This window comes from Coenobita brevimanus, chromosome 40, assembly GCF_032717465.1.
Source record: "Coenobita brevimanus isolate Jiangsu-jjx chromosome 40, ASM3271746v2, whole genome shotgun sequence".
In the NCBI taxonomy this organism is placed as follows: domain Eukaryota; kingdom Metazoa; phylum Arthropoda; class Malacostraca; order Decapoda; family Coenobitidae; genus Coenobita; species Coenobita brevimanus.
The window spans coordinates 67,053,573-67,068,555 of record NC_136993.1 but is presented as its reverse complement, the minus strand read 5'-3'; the positions used below and the strand labels follow the sequence as shown (position 1 = coordinate 67,068,555).

General features: G+C 41.6%; 1 protein-coding gene across 1 annotated transcript in view; it reads left to right on the top strand.

Annotated features, from left to right (window-relative positions):
• Positions 1-14,983, top strand: part of LOC145397181 (putative glutamate receptor) — a 43,139-nt gene that overhangs the window by 10,749 nt on the left and 17,407 nt on the right. Inside the window, exons 8-11 of the mRNA XM_080270380.1 lie at positions 270-570; positions 8,715-8,935; positions 9,385-9,571; positions 10,415-10,514. Coding sequence (XP_080126506.1) covers positions 270-570; positions 8,715-8,935; positions 9,385-9,571; positions 10,415-10,514 — 809 coding nt within the window. The remainder of the gene's footprint in view (positions 1-269; positions 571-8,714; positions 8,936-9,384; positions 9,572-10,414; positions 10,515-14,983) is intronic.

Here is a 14,983-nt window from a genome sequence, read left to right as displayed (position 1 = left end):
GACAAAATATATTCATCTATATATGTACAGTAAAACAAATAAATAGTCACCTAACTTTGAATGTCAATAAAAAACGTGAGGGACATGCCATAAGGCTATGCATAAACAGCCTCAGTTTAATGTATGCATAAAAACTAAAGCTAATTGTCTTTCCCTACACCACTCTTATAGCATTTGTTACTCTAAATTAACCCACGAATAACCTGATGTTTGGCTACGTTTGAGGGTTAAACTGCACAGTGCTTCTTGCATTATATGTACTTCCTCAGGAGGTGGACATCGGCCTTGGCCCTTTTGGTATGAATCTTCTGCGTGCCGGGGCTGTGGACTTCACGTGGCCCATGTATACGGACTCAAACAAAGCATTGGCTGGACGGGGGCTGCCTGAGGTGGATCCCTGGGGCTTCCTGTTCCCCCTGGCGCCCATGGTGTGGGTGGCTATACTGACGGTGCTTCTGCTGCTGGCTGCCTCTATGCTGATTTTGGCTGCCTGTCTATCCCACCACAAACTCAAAGCCGATTATTTCTTCACGGATATGTTTGTGCTGACGCAAGTGCTGCTGCAGCAAAGTGAGGCAAGATGTTTCTGACCATGCAAAATTTGTCACTTTTTTAATGTGTCCAGCAAGGTTATCTAATGCTCCTTCGCTGCGTCGCCTCTTGTAGCAGTAACAGTTGTTGCAGTGGCAGGTTCATCTGAAGGTAAACTAAGCGGACTGCAGGTCTAAGTTCCTCCTCTCCTACAGCCCACCATTATCTTTTCCTCTAAAAAGGTGTTCTCGTCATTTTGTCCCCCTACAACGACTAAGTTACCACGCCGCTAAAAAGACAAGCACCTTCGTGAGTCAGGAAAACCTAGTCGATTATTGTTCCAACCCTTCCAGTACACAGGAGTACATAGGAAATATAGATAACAGGATGCATGTTGCTCATAACCAAATTATTTGTAGAAAAAAAAATCTACTGAGATTTAAACAATGTGTATGAGGAAGGGATAGAAAAGAGGAAGGCTCCCCCCCCCACCACCACCACACCATCCGGCAAAAACCGACAGGAAAAGGGATAAAAAATGCATACTGGAAAATAAAAGCATGGCAGTTTTTACAGGATAGGTAAAAGAGGGAAAACTAAGATTTATGTACTCTCTAATAGACAGATCTAGAAAAATGGGCGTAAGCAGTCTTACAGTGTTCCAAAAATTGGTGAATAAAGTCGTCCACCAGTATCAGGATTAAATACATAATGTTTCTACGACGGCAGAGAGCATTTGTACTGTGTACTGGTTGTAGGAACATGTTGTATAATCACGCAAAAGATAGTTACATGTGGTATAGTACACACTTTCAAAAATGTAGTATGCTCTTTTTACAGATAGAAAGATGTGGTATACTCTTTATAGATAGTAGCATGCAGTATATTCTTTTTTGTGTGTGGTCGGTGGGGACGCTCACCATCTACTCGATGTAGTGCTGCTTTGGATGTCTGCCCTTTCCTCTCTTCCTTACTTCCTCTACTGCCTTTCTTTCCTTCATTATTTCCTTGCCCTTCTGCCTACGGGTGACTTTACACTCCCTCTTGTCTTTCTTTCCTTCATTCTTTCCTCTTCCTCCTGCCTGTCGGTGACTCTACACTGAGTGACCAGCCAAATGGTTTCCTATACACCAGGAAACCATTTACTACGCTGGGTGGTAACCATATAACCAAATTGTGCCACCTGGTGGTTTAGTGTTTAATTAAGGCACTCCAATCGGATTGAGCCTGTTTAGGTTTATATCCAAGGGGTGGTTGGGGTTTATTGCTCATGTAATGCCACTCAGGGATGACTGAGGTTGGTCATTTTCATCTTAAATGTCAGGAACAACTTGGCTTGCCCCGGGATCCTACGCTCCTCATGGGTCGGCGTAGGAGTGGATGATAGATGGCTGGTTCGATATTCTTTTTACAGATAGAAGCATGTAGTATAATCTCTCTACATACAGGGGCATGTTGTGAACCCATTTTACAGACAGGAGCATGTGATGTAGTCGTTTTACACACACACACACACACACACACACACACACACACACACACACACACACACACATACGGTATCTCTCTCTCTCTCTCTCTCTCTCTCTCTCTCTCTATATATATATATATATATATATATATATATATATATATATAAGGAAGGTGAATACCAGCTCTGGGATGAACATCTTGTATTTATGAAACTCAGCATTCATGGTGCTGAGACGGCAATTTTTCTGGCAAGTTAGACTGTATGAGGGTAATATACAAACCACTCCTATACTCTTTTTACTTTCATTGCACCTTAATTTTCGTCCTTTTTTAGCTTGTTTCACGTAACGCAAGTGGTAGAAGACAATGTTACGGTCCTACATTCTCTTGATGGCACTTTTTGCGTGACTAGCACCATATTCTAGTGTTATTATTACGTTGGAATTCAGTATTCAGGTAGAGAGACGGCAATTTTAGGGCAAGTTAATGTAAAAATAGTGTTGTTATGTTATGGATGCCAGTGACTTCGTGGGGGTAATACAAGGTGGCCCATCCATAGCGCTCTACGTCATCCCCACTGAACAGTTTCTTGTGTGTTGTGGGGACGGCACAGTCTTTGTAATCAGTATCTACCTTGTATCATTTAATAATTTCTCGCTTGCAATGCCACGATCGCCGCTCACACTAGCCGACTGAACCATACCATGTAACACATAAGATACTGTCACGTGAATTCATGTACCCACTGCCACGCAACTTGTCTGTTAACCCATTGGATCCCAGGGGTGCTGGGCGAGGCATGGCACTGGCTGGGTGCTAAGCGTACCGCCCTCCGCCTATCGGCTCATGGTCGCGAAGCTCATAGGTCCCTACCCGGGGGTTCCCTACTTTATAAAGACTTGAAAAATCCCAGTTCTGTCCAATATTCCAGACACCGGGCTCCAATGGGTTAAGCCCCGCCCCCTCACTCACTGCCCTTAGAGTGGGAGGCTATAGACTCGAGACAAGGACTTTAGGAGAGGGGTAGGAATTAAGACTTGAAGCCAAAACTTTCCGAAGAGGGTGTGGCTTAAGTCCAGGACTTTATGAAGGGGTGAGGCTTAAGACTTGAGGCCAGGACTTCAGGAATGGGGTGGGGCTTAAGACTTGAGGCCAGGACTTCAGGTAAGGGGTGGGGCTTAAAAGACAAGTTACCTGACGGTGGGTATGGTAGGGTGCAACTTACAAGCCATCCTGTATACAAGTCATAAATACTGTTACATAGCCTATGATTTCATCATCCTTTGTGTAATTTTAACGCACAGTTGCTGCATGTTTGATCACGAGCGTGTTCTGCCTCAGTCCCCCCCTTCTACCGTTATAGTAGAGTAAGTCGACATCTCTGTTATACTTTGCGGGATTGTCATCTCTTTGTCCCCATGGCTTCATTTGCGCGTCCTCATTACAAGTTGTATCAGGCTCTGCTGGCCCCTATATAATGAGCTCAGTCTCTGCATCATTGCCACTTAGATCTGCTCCTCATTTTGTTCACATCTCTGTCCTCCCCTGTACAGATATTATTATTATTGTGAGTGCTCAAGAAATCTCCAACCATCTAGCAGCTGTGTGTAATTTGAGTATAACTGTTGTTGCATTTTTCTTGTACTGTATAGCATAAGTTTAATTTGTAGGCTTAGTGAAGTTTTTGTAATTCATGTATGGATCTTTATGTCAGTCATTTTTGATAATAGTTTGTATCTGTAATAATTTATCTGGCATTCACTGAGTATTATCTGGTATCTCATTTTATCAGGGCTGACTTAGATAAATTTACTCTTGCTAACTTCGTGTTAATAGAGGCTATTGCAGTTAACCATATATTTAACCTGTTTATTTGCCATTACGTTATCCTTATGAGTCCTGAATGTTTTGTTGTTAATTTAAGCATTAAACTTTAACTTGTAATTTTACCTAACTCTTTGTTTTGAACCTGGAACTTTACGGGACAGTAGTGATTTTTAGTATTCTCACTTTAAGTGTACGTTATCTTTCTCTGTTCCGTAACATAAATTTGGCGACCTCATATCAGGATATTCAGGATATTATCATAAGGATATTGTTTGATATTTTGTGACTGTGATATATTCATGATGGCTACTATTTCTACACTTGATGAAGCCAAAGATTTTTGTCAAATGTGCAAACAGTGTGTGATATAGAAAACAGAACAAAGAATGAACTTAAGCTTGTTGCTCAACAATTGGGAATTGCAGTTCACTCTCATCATTCTAAGGATCAAATTGTTGGCATGATTAATAAAAGCTTGTTTAATGTAACTCCTCCAAATGAGCAAACGCAGATTGAATTAGCTAAGTTACAGCTAGCTCTGCAGGAGGCTCGTGCTAAAGAAGCTGAATTTCAGGCAAATGCTAAGCAGGCGGAATCTCAGGCTCGTATTGAAGAGGCACAGATACAGGCTCAGGCACAAGTTGAACTTGCCAGGATTCAGGCAGACCATGAGTATCGCATGAAACAAGGTGGAACTGGATCATCTAGCTCTGATGATTTTGATGTGGCTAAAAATGTTAAACTTGTCCCTCCTTTTAATGAATCTGATTTAACAAAGTATTTTCAGTTGTTTGAGAGGGTAGCTACAGGTTTTAATTGGCCTAAGGAGTATTGGCCAGTACTCCTTCAAACTGTTCTCACCGGTAAAGCTCAAGTAACTTATGCATCTTTGCCTCAGGATCAGTCTGATAATTATGATGTAGTTAAGAGCTTGATTCTTAAGGCCTATGAGCTTGTCCCTGAAGCCTATAGAGTAAAATTTAGGACAACTTACAAGCAAGATAAGCAATCCCATGTTGAGTATGCAAAAATCAAAGAAGATCTGTTAGAGCAGTGGTTAAATTCTAAGAATGTGGATTCTGATTTTGACAAATTTAAGCAGATGATTTTGCTGGAGGACTTCAAAAGGTGTATTTATAAAGATGTAAGCCTATATCTTGATGAGAAAAGAATAGATAATTTGTCTGATGCTGCAGTTTTAGCTGATGAGTATGTTCTCACTCACAAGAGATATTCTAGAGAAAAAGGGAAAGCTGAGAGTAAGTACGTTGCCTCTACTCAGAGTACAGGTAACAGGAAAGAGAATAAGGATGATGTTTCTCAGGAAGTAAATACCAGCTTCACCTCTAGATTTCAGAAAAGTAAATGTACTTATTGTAGTAAGCTTGGTCATACTACGGAGAGATGTTTCAGGAGACAGCGTGATGTGAACAAAAAGGAGGTCTTTAAATATTCAGTCAATTGGTCTAGTGTCCACTCTTGAGAGTTCCCAGAATTCTTTAACTGAGTTAACTGAACCTGCTTTGAGGGGTAACTTAAATTCTCATGATGGAGCTCCTCTTTTGAGCAGTAACGTGGGTGACACTCTCAAGAGTTCATGTGCTAATTTCCTGTCTGATGGTTTTGTCAGTCCTCTGGACAGTAATGACAGGAAATCAGTTAAAATATATCGTGATACAGGTGCTTGCCAATCCCTTATGCTGACCAGTGTTCTAGGCTCTAATTTTAATTCCTCTGATGAAACTGTAATCTTACAAGGTGTAGGGAATAATTACTTCTCTGTTCCTCTGTGCAGAGTGAATTTAGAGTCTGGTTTTGTTAATGGTTCCGTTATGGTTGGGTTGGTTGAGACACTCCCAATGTCAGGTGTAACTTTCTTACTTGGAAATGATATTGGTGGAAGTCAAGTGTGTCCAGCTCCTCAGTTGTCTAGTGAGCCAGTGGCTGTGTCCCGGGATTGTGATGTCCCTGATGTGTTCCCTGCATGTGCTGTCACTAGGGCTAAGTCTAAAGTTACTGGTGATTTAGAGGATAATGATGATGATGATGTTATCCTAGCTGACACTTTTCTTGCTAATTTGGACCACTCACCAGATGAGGCAGTGCCCCGTAGTGTTGATGGTTTGTCTCGTCAAGAGTTGGTTGAGTTGCAGGTTGCTGACCCTGAGTTGAAGGGTCTAGCTAACTCTGCTTACAGTGAAGAAGAGTCAGCCGGTGCTTCTACTTGTTATTATGTAAAGTCAGGAGTACTTATGAGGAAGTGGAGACCCCCAACAGCATCAGCCGACTGTGAATGGGAGGTTGTACATCAAGTTGTCATCCCTCGTGTTTGTAGGCAGGATATCATTAGAGTGGCTCATGATTCCAGTTTGGCAGGACACCTTGGAGTAAGGAAGACTGTGGCACGCATTTTGAAACACTTCTACTGGCCAGGTATCTTCAGGGATGTTTCCTGGTATTGTAAGTCTTGTCACACCTGTCAAGTTGTGGGGAAGTGTAATCAGACCGAAAAGGTTGCACCTCTAGTTCCCATTCCTCCTTTTGAGGCGCCTTTCACCCGTGTGTTGGTGGATATTGTGGGCCCTCTTCCTAAGACTTCTTCAGGATTTTCTTATGTGTTGACCCTGATTGATATGGCTACTCGTTATCCTGAAGCCATTCCACTTAGAAACATCTCAGCAAAGAACGTGGTTAAGGAAATGCTAGGGTTCTTCACAAAGTTTGGTCTGCCCAAGGAGGTACAGTCAGACCGAGGAAGTAATTTCATGTCAAATGTTTTCAAGCAGTCTCTGAAAGAGTTGGGCATCACCCAGATCACGTCTTCAGCTTACCATCCCCAGACCCAAGGAGCGTTGGAGAGATATCATCAAACACTCAAATCGATGCTCAAGAAATACTGTTTGGAACATCAGAAAGACTGGGATAAAGGTCTTCCATTCGTTGTGTTTGCCGCAAGAGAATCTCCAAATGAATCACTGGGCTTCTCACCTTTTGAACTACTGTTTGGCCATGAAGTAAGAGGACCCCTTAAGTTACTCAAGGAATGCTGGCTGTCGGAGGAAGATGACGTCAACCTGCTGGAGTATGTGATGAATTTCAAAGAACGGCTGTCCACTGCTTTACAGCTGGCGAGAGAGAATTTAGGAGCTGCTCAGGAGAAGATGAAGACTTGGTATGATAAGAAGTCCAGGTTACGCCACTTTCAGCCAGGAGATCAGGTTTTGATTCTGCTACCAGTTCATGGGCAACCTCTTCAAGCCAAGTTTAGTGGTCCTTATTTCGTGGAGAAGAAACTCAGTGATGTCAGCTATGTCATCGCCACACCAGATCGTAGAAAGAGCAAGCAACTATGTCACATCAACATGCTAAAGTTATATCACAGGCGGGACGAAAATAATCCAGTCTGCACTGTAGCTGTTCCACCCGAGTCTGCAAGTGAAGCTCTCCCATGCAGTATGAGCCTGAGTGATAGTTTGGGGAAGAATCCTGATATCATGAATGACCTCCAGACTAAGCTTTCTCATCTACCACCCAAGGAAAGGCAGGAGTTTTCGGCATTACTGCAGGAGTACCCGCAAGTGTTCCGTGCCACTCCAGGAAGAACCACTGTGTTGATGCATGATGTCGATGTTGGAGACGCAAAGCCAATTAAATTGCCTCCTTACCGTGTGAACCCAGTGAAAGTTCCTCTCATCCAGAAGGAGCTTGGCTACCTGTTGGACCACAAGATGATTGAGCCCTGTCAGAGCGAGTGGAGTTCTCCTGTCACTCTAGTCCCTAAGCCAGGTGGGTCACAGAGGCTTTGCATCGACTACAGACGTGTTAATCAGATAACTAAAACAGACACTTACCCTCTCCCTCGTGTGGAAGATTGCATAGACAAGATCGGAAAGGCTAGGTACATAAGTAAGTTTGATTTGTTAAAGGGATACTGGCAAGTACCTATGACTGAACGTGTTAGGGAGATCTCATGTTTTGTGAAATTAGGAGGGACTTTTGCATGTTCTGTAATGCCATGTACAGATTGTTTTAGAGTAATAAGAAATTTCCTTTGTAAATTTCTTTTTTCTTTGTGGGGAGGTGTTACATAGCCTATGATTTCATCATCCTTTGTGTAATTTTAACGCACAGTTGCTGCATGTTTGATCACGAGCGTGTTCTGCCTCAGTCCCCCCCTTCTACCGTTATAGTAGAGTAAGTCGACATCTCTGTTATACTTTGCGGGATTGTCATCTCTTTGTCCCCATGGCTTCATTTGCGCGTCCTCATTACAAGTTGTATCAGGCTCTGCTGGCCCCTATATAATGAGCTCAGTCTCTGCATCATTGCCACTTAGATCTGCTCCTCATTTTGTTCACATCTCTGTCCTCCCCTGTACAGATATTATTATTATTGTGAGTGCTCAAGAAATCTCCAACCATCTAGCAGCTGTGTGTAATTTGAGTATAACTGTTGTTGCATTTTTTCTTGTACTGTATAGCATAAGTTTAATTTGTAGGCTTAGTGAAGTTTTTGTAATTCATGTATGGATCTTTATGTCAGTCATTTTTGATAATAGTTTGTATCTGTAATAATTTATCTGGCATTCACTGAGTATTATCTGGTATCTCATTTTATCAGGGCTGACTTAGATAAATTTACTCTTGCTAACTTCGTGTTAATAGAGGCTATTGCAGTTAACCATATATTTAACCTGTTTATTTGCCATTACGTTATCCTTATGAGTCCTGAATGTTTTGTTGTTAATTTAAGCATTAAACTTTAACTTGTAATTTTACCTAACTCTTTGTTTTGAACCTGGAACTTTACGGGACAGTAGTGATTTTTAGTATTCTCACTTTAAGTGTACGTTATCTTTCTCTGTTCCGTAACAATACCAACAGCAGTGGCAGTGCATAAGGAGTGGTGGTGGTGGCAGCGTGTGGTGGTGGGCATATGGATGCTGGTGACGGTGGTGCTAACGAAGAGCTACGCTGGTAACCTCATGTCCCTCCTGGCCGTCAGATACATCCCAGAGCCATATCAGACCCTCAGGGATGTGCTCGATGATCAGAACGTCATCATGATCTTTCAGAAAAACTCATTCATCTCTCAGGCAATCCAAGTATGTAAAAGAATGCAATAACATCTGAGGCAATTCAAGTATATAGAATTCAATCATCTATAAGGCAATCCAGCTATACAAAAGAACCAGTCACATTTGAGGCAATCCATGTCAGTAAAGGGACTGTCACTTCAGAGGTAATACACATATATAATAGTGGATCAAACCCATCAACTGCATGCAAGCAAGCGCCCCACCAGGGCTGTCCCATTCAGTGAATGGGCCTGCATTTGTCTCTTCACCCAATTAAAAAAAAGGCATCATACAAGGCTCCACTTCACCTCGTCATCTGGTTACATAGCTACTACCTAACGATGTAAATGGTTTCCTGGGACACAGGAAACCACTAGGCTTGTCATTCAGTGTACAGACTCCTAAGGAAAATAGGCTGATCTACATCAACAGTTTACTTATCCTTTAATGCTCTACTTTGCTCTCCTCCGCAACAGGCAGCTGAATCTGGAGCAATTAAAGAGGTGAAGGAGAGTCAGGCACACAACAGAGTGGAGTTCCTTACAATAAACCAATACGCCTCTGAACACGTACTCAACAATGAGGTTAAGAGTGGTCGCAAGGTGATTTTTAGTATCGATATCGTCACCTACTTTATTAAAGGCCAGGAATTTTCAAAAACAGGTGGGTTCATAAAATGTTCAAGGAACATTAATCGTTTTGAGCGATACAAGTTTCTACGAGCAGGTGCAATTAAAAATGATTGCGTAAGTATCTATCAGCGTATCTACCTATCTATCTATCCATCTATCTATTGCCAGACGCCTTAATCTCGTGAGAAGTCATCGGAAACAAATCGCACCCACGTCGCCCTGTCCTCTTATTTTTTGGCTGCCCTCTCTCCTCTCCATCTCTTATCTGATCCTTGGTCTTCCCTTCTTTCTCTTCCCCTCCACCTCACTCACACACTTTTCTATACTCAGTTTTTTTTTTTTTTAATCAAGGCGAAGATGCGCTTGACAGGATGGTGATGACTGGCTGAATGCAACATTATTTCATAATCTCTTTACTCGTTAGCATTATTAATTGACAACATATATCTGAGGGGGAAATTTGAGTTAGTAAATATTGTTCGGACATATTGCATTCAGCCAATCATCACCAAGTTCTGAAGTGCATCTTCGCCTCAATAAAGAAAAAAAAAAAAAAAAAAACGGAGTGTAGTCAGTCCCTCATTCTCTATCCTCTCCACATAGCCAAATAATTTCAAAGTATTTTTCTTGACAGTTTCATTCACATCCACATCAACACCACAACGCTGCTTTACTTCCTCGTTTGTCTATCTGTCCCCGCAGTTACTTCACGTAGTATATGTAATGTCGACAAAAAAAATACGTATTTTCTGATATATATCCAGCATCTCGATCAGTCCACAGAAGTAGGGTGCTATGCTTATGTTAAAAATTTATTATGGAAGTTTTCCCCCTTGTAGCAGTGCACTCGAGCACCTCACTTTTTATGATCCAGGCAGCTGCGATTACTACTCTTCTCGGGAGGAGATTCTACCCAGATCCATCTGTATGATTGGACAAAGAGACAGCCCCATCGTGCCATCACTGAGCAGGAGGTAATCAGTGTGAAGAATTTCCTTTTAATTTGCCTATTCCCTTTGTATTAGCCAGCAAAACAAACGGCGACATTAGCCTTAAAATTTTGTACCGTACTGTCTCTTAACAGGTGAGTAGAACCTTCAATATTGAAAAATTATTTTATATAAGTGATAATGTAAATTGAATCACATACTTTTACAGACCGATTTCTCACAATCGATTTATTAGCAGAACAAAGGAAATATGAAAACTTACATGATTACAATGCCTCATCACAACCAAGTGGAGAGGAAAGCTGTGACTGTTCTGCTACTTTTAAGATTTTTTTATTTTCCAAAAAGTAGGCATTAATAGCAACTACAATTTCTAAGTGTTAAAACGTTGTCCCACCCTCCGGCTAGTAAATGTGTAATATTTAAGGCTTTAGCTTCTTTTACGTTTCTGATGAGGATGTGAGAAAAGCGAGCTATCTAAAACGTCTGAAGTACCCCTCACTGTCAGGACTGTTCGGCCAAAACAGGTGGGATGATTCGCCACATTATAATACTTGTCCAGATCATATAAAAATATGATGGAAATTAATTATATGCAAGAACTAACTAATGCAAACCTAGTTCACTGTATTTAACAAAAAAAAAAAAAAAATCTGCATAGACTACGCCAGATATACCCACTTGTTTGGGTATTGTTTTCACATGGTTTGTCTGTCTGTCTGTCCGCCTGCCTGTTAGCACCTTTATGTGTAAATTACTGGTCCGATTATGACTAGAATAGCAGGGATGATGACCTTTTGATCACCTGATTAAATTTTGGGCCAAATTGGGCCAAGGCCCAGGCTGTAGGCCCCCCTTCAAAAAAAAAAAAAAGGATAAAAAATCGTTTTTTCGCCTTAACTCCTTTCAAATGCGTCATGTCGACTTGAAACCAAAATCTAAAGGTGCATCTTTCAAATCTGTATCCTATAACATGCCTCACTACATCAGGAGGGTCACTCCCCTCTTAGCGCTAGGGGGGTCAATGTCAGGTGGGTCAGACCTAAAATTTCAAATGGGCGTAAATTCGTCAATTATCACCCGATTTACTTCAAATTTTATACGTGACATCTTGATCAGATATCATGTGTTTATACATCAGCACTAAAATGACTGCCGGGGATGGATTTGTTGTGCCTTGGCACTGTTTCTTGTTTGAAATTATATTACTTAAAAACGGAAAAAGCTGGCAATTTAAGTTATGAATTTCCAGTTCACACACACACACACACACACACACACACACACACACACACACACACACACACACACACACAAACAAACATTCTCTCCATACCTGTTTTTTTCTCACACACACACACACACACACACACACACACACACACACACACACATAAATTCATTCATTTCTTCCTCTCACACACATGTTGGCATGAAGGTCACCAACAACCCTTGATGCAGTGTTGGAGAAAGAAAGGTATTTATACACCTTAAACTCAAGATTATTACCACAGCAGCACGGAGTTCACATGCATGTACAGTACGTCCTTGCCCTAGGGTGCCCAGCCATGAATGACTCAGTACTGGCATGGTGTCGCTCAGAGAAGTAGTGATTGAAAATTAAACAAATGAGCAACTCTTTTCAATTAATACAGTGCTTGCAGATGCTTTACCTAACTGTAATAATCCCTATACCTACACACTAATAATACTGATCGACATCATATGTGACTTATAAATGCTCGGTCGCTACAGATGAACTGACCTCAGCTTGGAAGGCTCCTGGCAAGAAACACAGGACAACTGAGAAACAACGGAAATTGTGTGCTTGCAGGACTCAGAACAAGTCACAAAGGAAAAGAACATCCAAAAGAGAATTGCAAAAAATAGACATGGCCGTAGGTGGACTGTTGAGACTGGGCTGGATAAAAGTAACGACTTGGGGGGAGGGGTGACATTGGTTTGTAACCCGCCACGTGCCAGTGCCGTGTTAAAACATTCTGACAAAAATCTGCAGTCAGTGCCAGTGCCATTTTAAAATGGCTTAAAATTAAAACATTCACTGTGACTGCATTTTTCAAGATTCGCAGGTAAAAAAAGACATTCAGGGCCAGAGTGATTCCCTAATCGATGACAATGTGGAGGACAAAGTTTACATAGCATTAGAGGAAGAAACAGTCAGAAATGATGATCAGGTAATGTGGGAAAAAAAAGGTCATGAATGGTGATGAGTTAGTGAGTGAAACAATGCTTATAATGCCTATATTACTGTTTGAAAACCAATATACTCTTGTACTACATATAAATTCGTACCAAGTAAATAAATAAATACTGTTTATGAGTGGATAAAATAGTTACCCTCCCATAGAACTCGTTTTCTTTGGTGCCAGCCTGTTAGAAAACCCCGTCAGGTAAGGAGGTACTCGTACCTGGATCGAGTATTTTAAACCTCAGGTGAGTGATTTCTCTATGAATTTTCGATGTTTCTCACCAATAGCGGATGTTTGAGCAAAAAAAAAAAAAAGGTCCAAAAATGTCGGGACTGGGGCGTACCACTGCCCAGAAAACGTCGGGATGGGTCGGGTTAATGCCAGAAAGAAGGAACCAAAGACCAGGAGCCCGCAAATCGTTCCTTCCAAGAAAAAACAAAATTCAAAAGGGAGCCAAATTCAAGATCCGTTCATTTCGAGATGATAGAGCACACTGCGTTTGAAAAACTGGAGATTATAGGAAGTAGGAAATACAGACAGATGGAAACAGTTCCAGAGTTGACCTACTGCATAAAAAAAAGACTGGGAATAACGGTTAACTCTTTCATAAGAGTGTTGAACACAAAAAGGGATGAGTTTTTTTGCTAGACGGGTGCTATGCATCTATCATAGAGGTGGAGGGGTGCATGCAGGCCGTTCAGAAAGGCAGTGACCATTGAAGTCGCGATAGAGAGAGATAAAGATGCAACAGTGTGGCGAAGAAACAGAATTTGAAGGGAGCCAGTAAAAGAAGGAGAGTTAATGAGACGAAAAGCCTTTGATTCCACCCTATTGAAAAGAGCTGTATGTGGGGAGCTTCCTCATACATAAGAGTTGTACTCTACACATTGGCAAACATAACTTGTGCATAAAGTCAACATCTGTGCAGGGGTAAAGAAGGTACAGAGTCGGATTAGCACACCCAATCTCTTGGAAGCAGATTTTACAAGAGATGCAATATGATCCTTCCTAGATAAGTCCCGAGTGAATGAAACTCCAAGCATTTTCAAGGATGATACAGGATTGAGCTGCATTTTATTAAACATTAGTGGGTACTCCTATGGAAGATTGTGTCGGGTTGATAGGTGTAAAAACTGAGTTTTTTATGCATTAAAAACAATATTATTTTTACTCCAGTCAGAGATACGAGCCAAGTCAGACATTAGGTGTGCCATAGCCTCATCCCATGTTTGTTGAAGTAACTGCTGAGATGGATGTTGCAGGAACCGAATGTAAAAGGTGAAGGGTGGAGTCATCAGTGTACGACTGAATATGGTTAGATGTACAGCTTAGAAGATCATTGATGAATAAAAGGAAGAGAGTTGGTGATAGGATAGAGCCCTGAGGAGCACCACTGTTGATAGATCTAGGAAAAGAGCAATGGCCATCTACAACATCGGCTATATAACGACCAGAAAGGAAGCTATAGATGAAGGCACAGACAGAGGGATAGAAACGGTAAGAGGGCAGTTTGGATATTAAAGATTCATGCCAGACTCGATCAAAGCCTTTGAGATGTCAAGTGCAATGGCAAAGCTTTCACCAAAGTTCCGAAAGGAGGATGACCAGGAGTCAGAAAGGTAGGTGAGAAGATCGCCAGTGGAGGGTCCCTGACGGAACCCATACTGATGATCAGAAAGAAGATTGTGATAGGAAAGGTGCTTTAAAAATTTTCAGTTAAGAATTGACTAGAAAACTTCTCAGACACAGGATGTTAAAGCAACTGGACGATGGTTAGAGGTCTGAGAATGGTCACCCATCTTTGGGGCTGGCTGAATGGCAGCAGACTTCCAGTAAGAAAGAAATGTTCAAGTTTAAAGGCAAAGGCGAAGGAGTTTACCTGGGCAGGGTGTAAGCAGAGAAGTACAGTTCTTGAGGACAACAGGAGGGACTCCATCAGGCCCATATGCCTTGTTAGTACTGAGGCCTGTGATGGCAGAAAATACATCAGCTGAAGAAATTTCAATGTCACCCACGAGGAAGTCACAGGGAGGAAGTGATGGTGGAACAGCACCGGAATCATCTAAGTTGGAATTGGAGGAGAAAGTCTGAGCAAAGATATCTGCTTTATCTGTAGAAGAAATAGCTACAGAGCCATCAGAGTAGAAAAGAGGAGGGAGGGATGATGAGGTAAAGTTGTTAGAAAGGTTTTTGGCAAGGTGCCAGAAAGAGCAGGAAGAATTTGACTTGGAAAGTTGAGAGAATTTAGTACGGATGAAAATATTTTTTGCAGAGTGAAGCAGT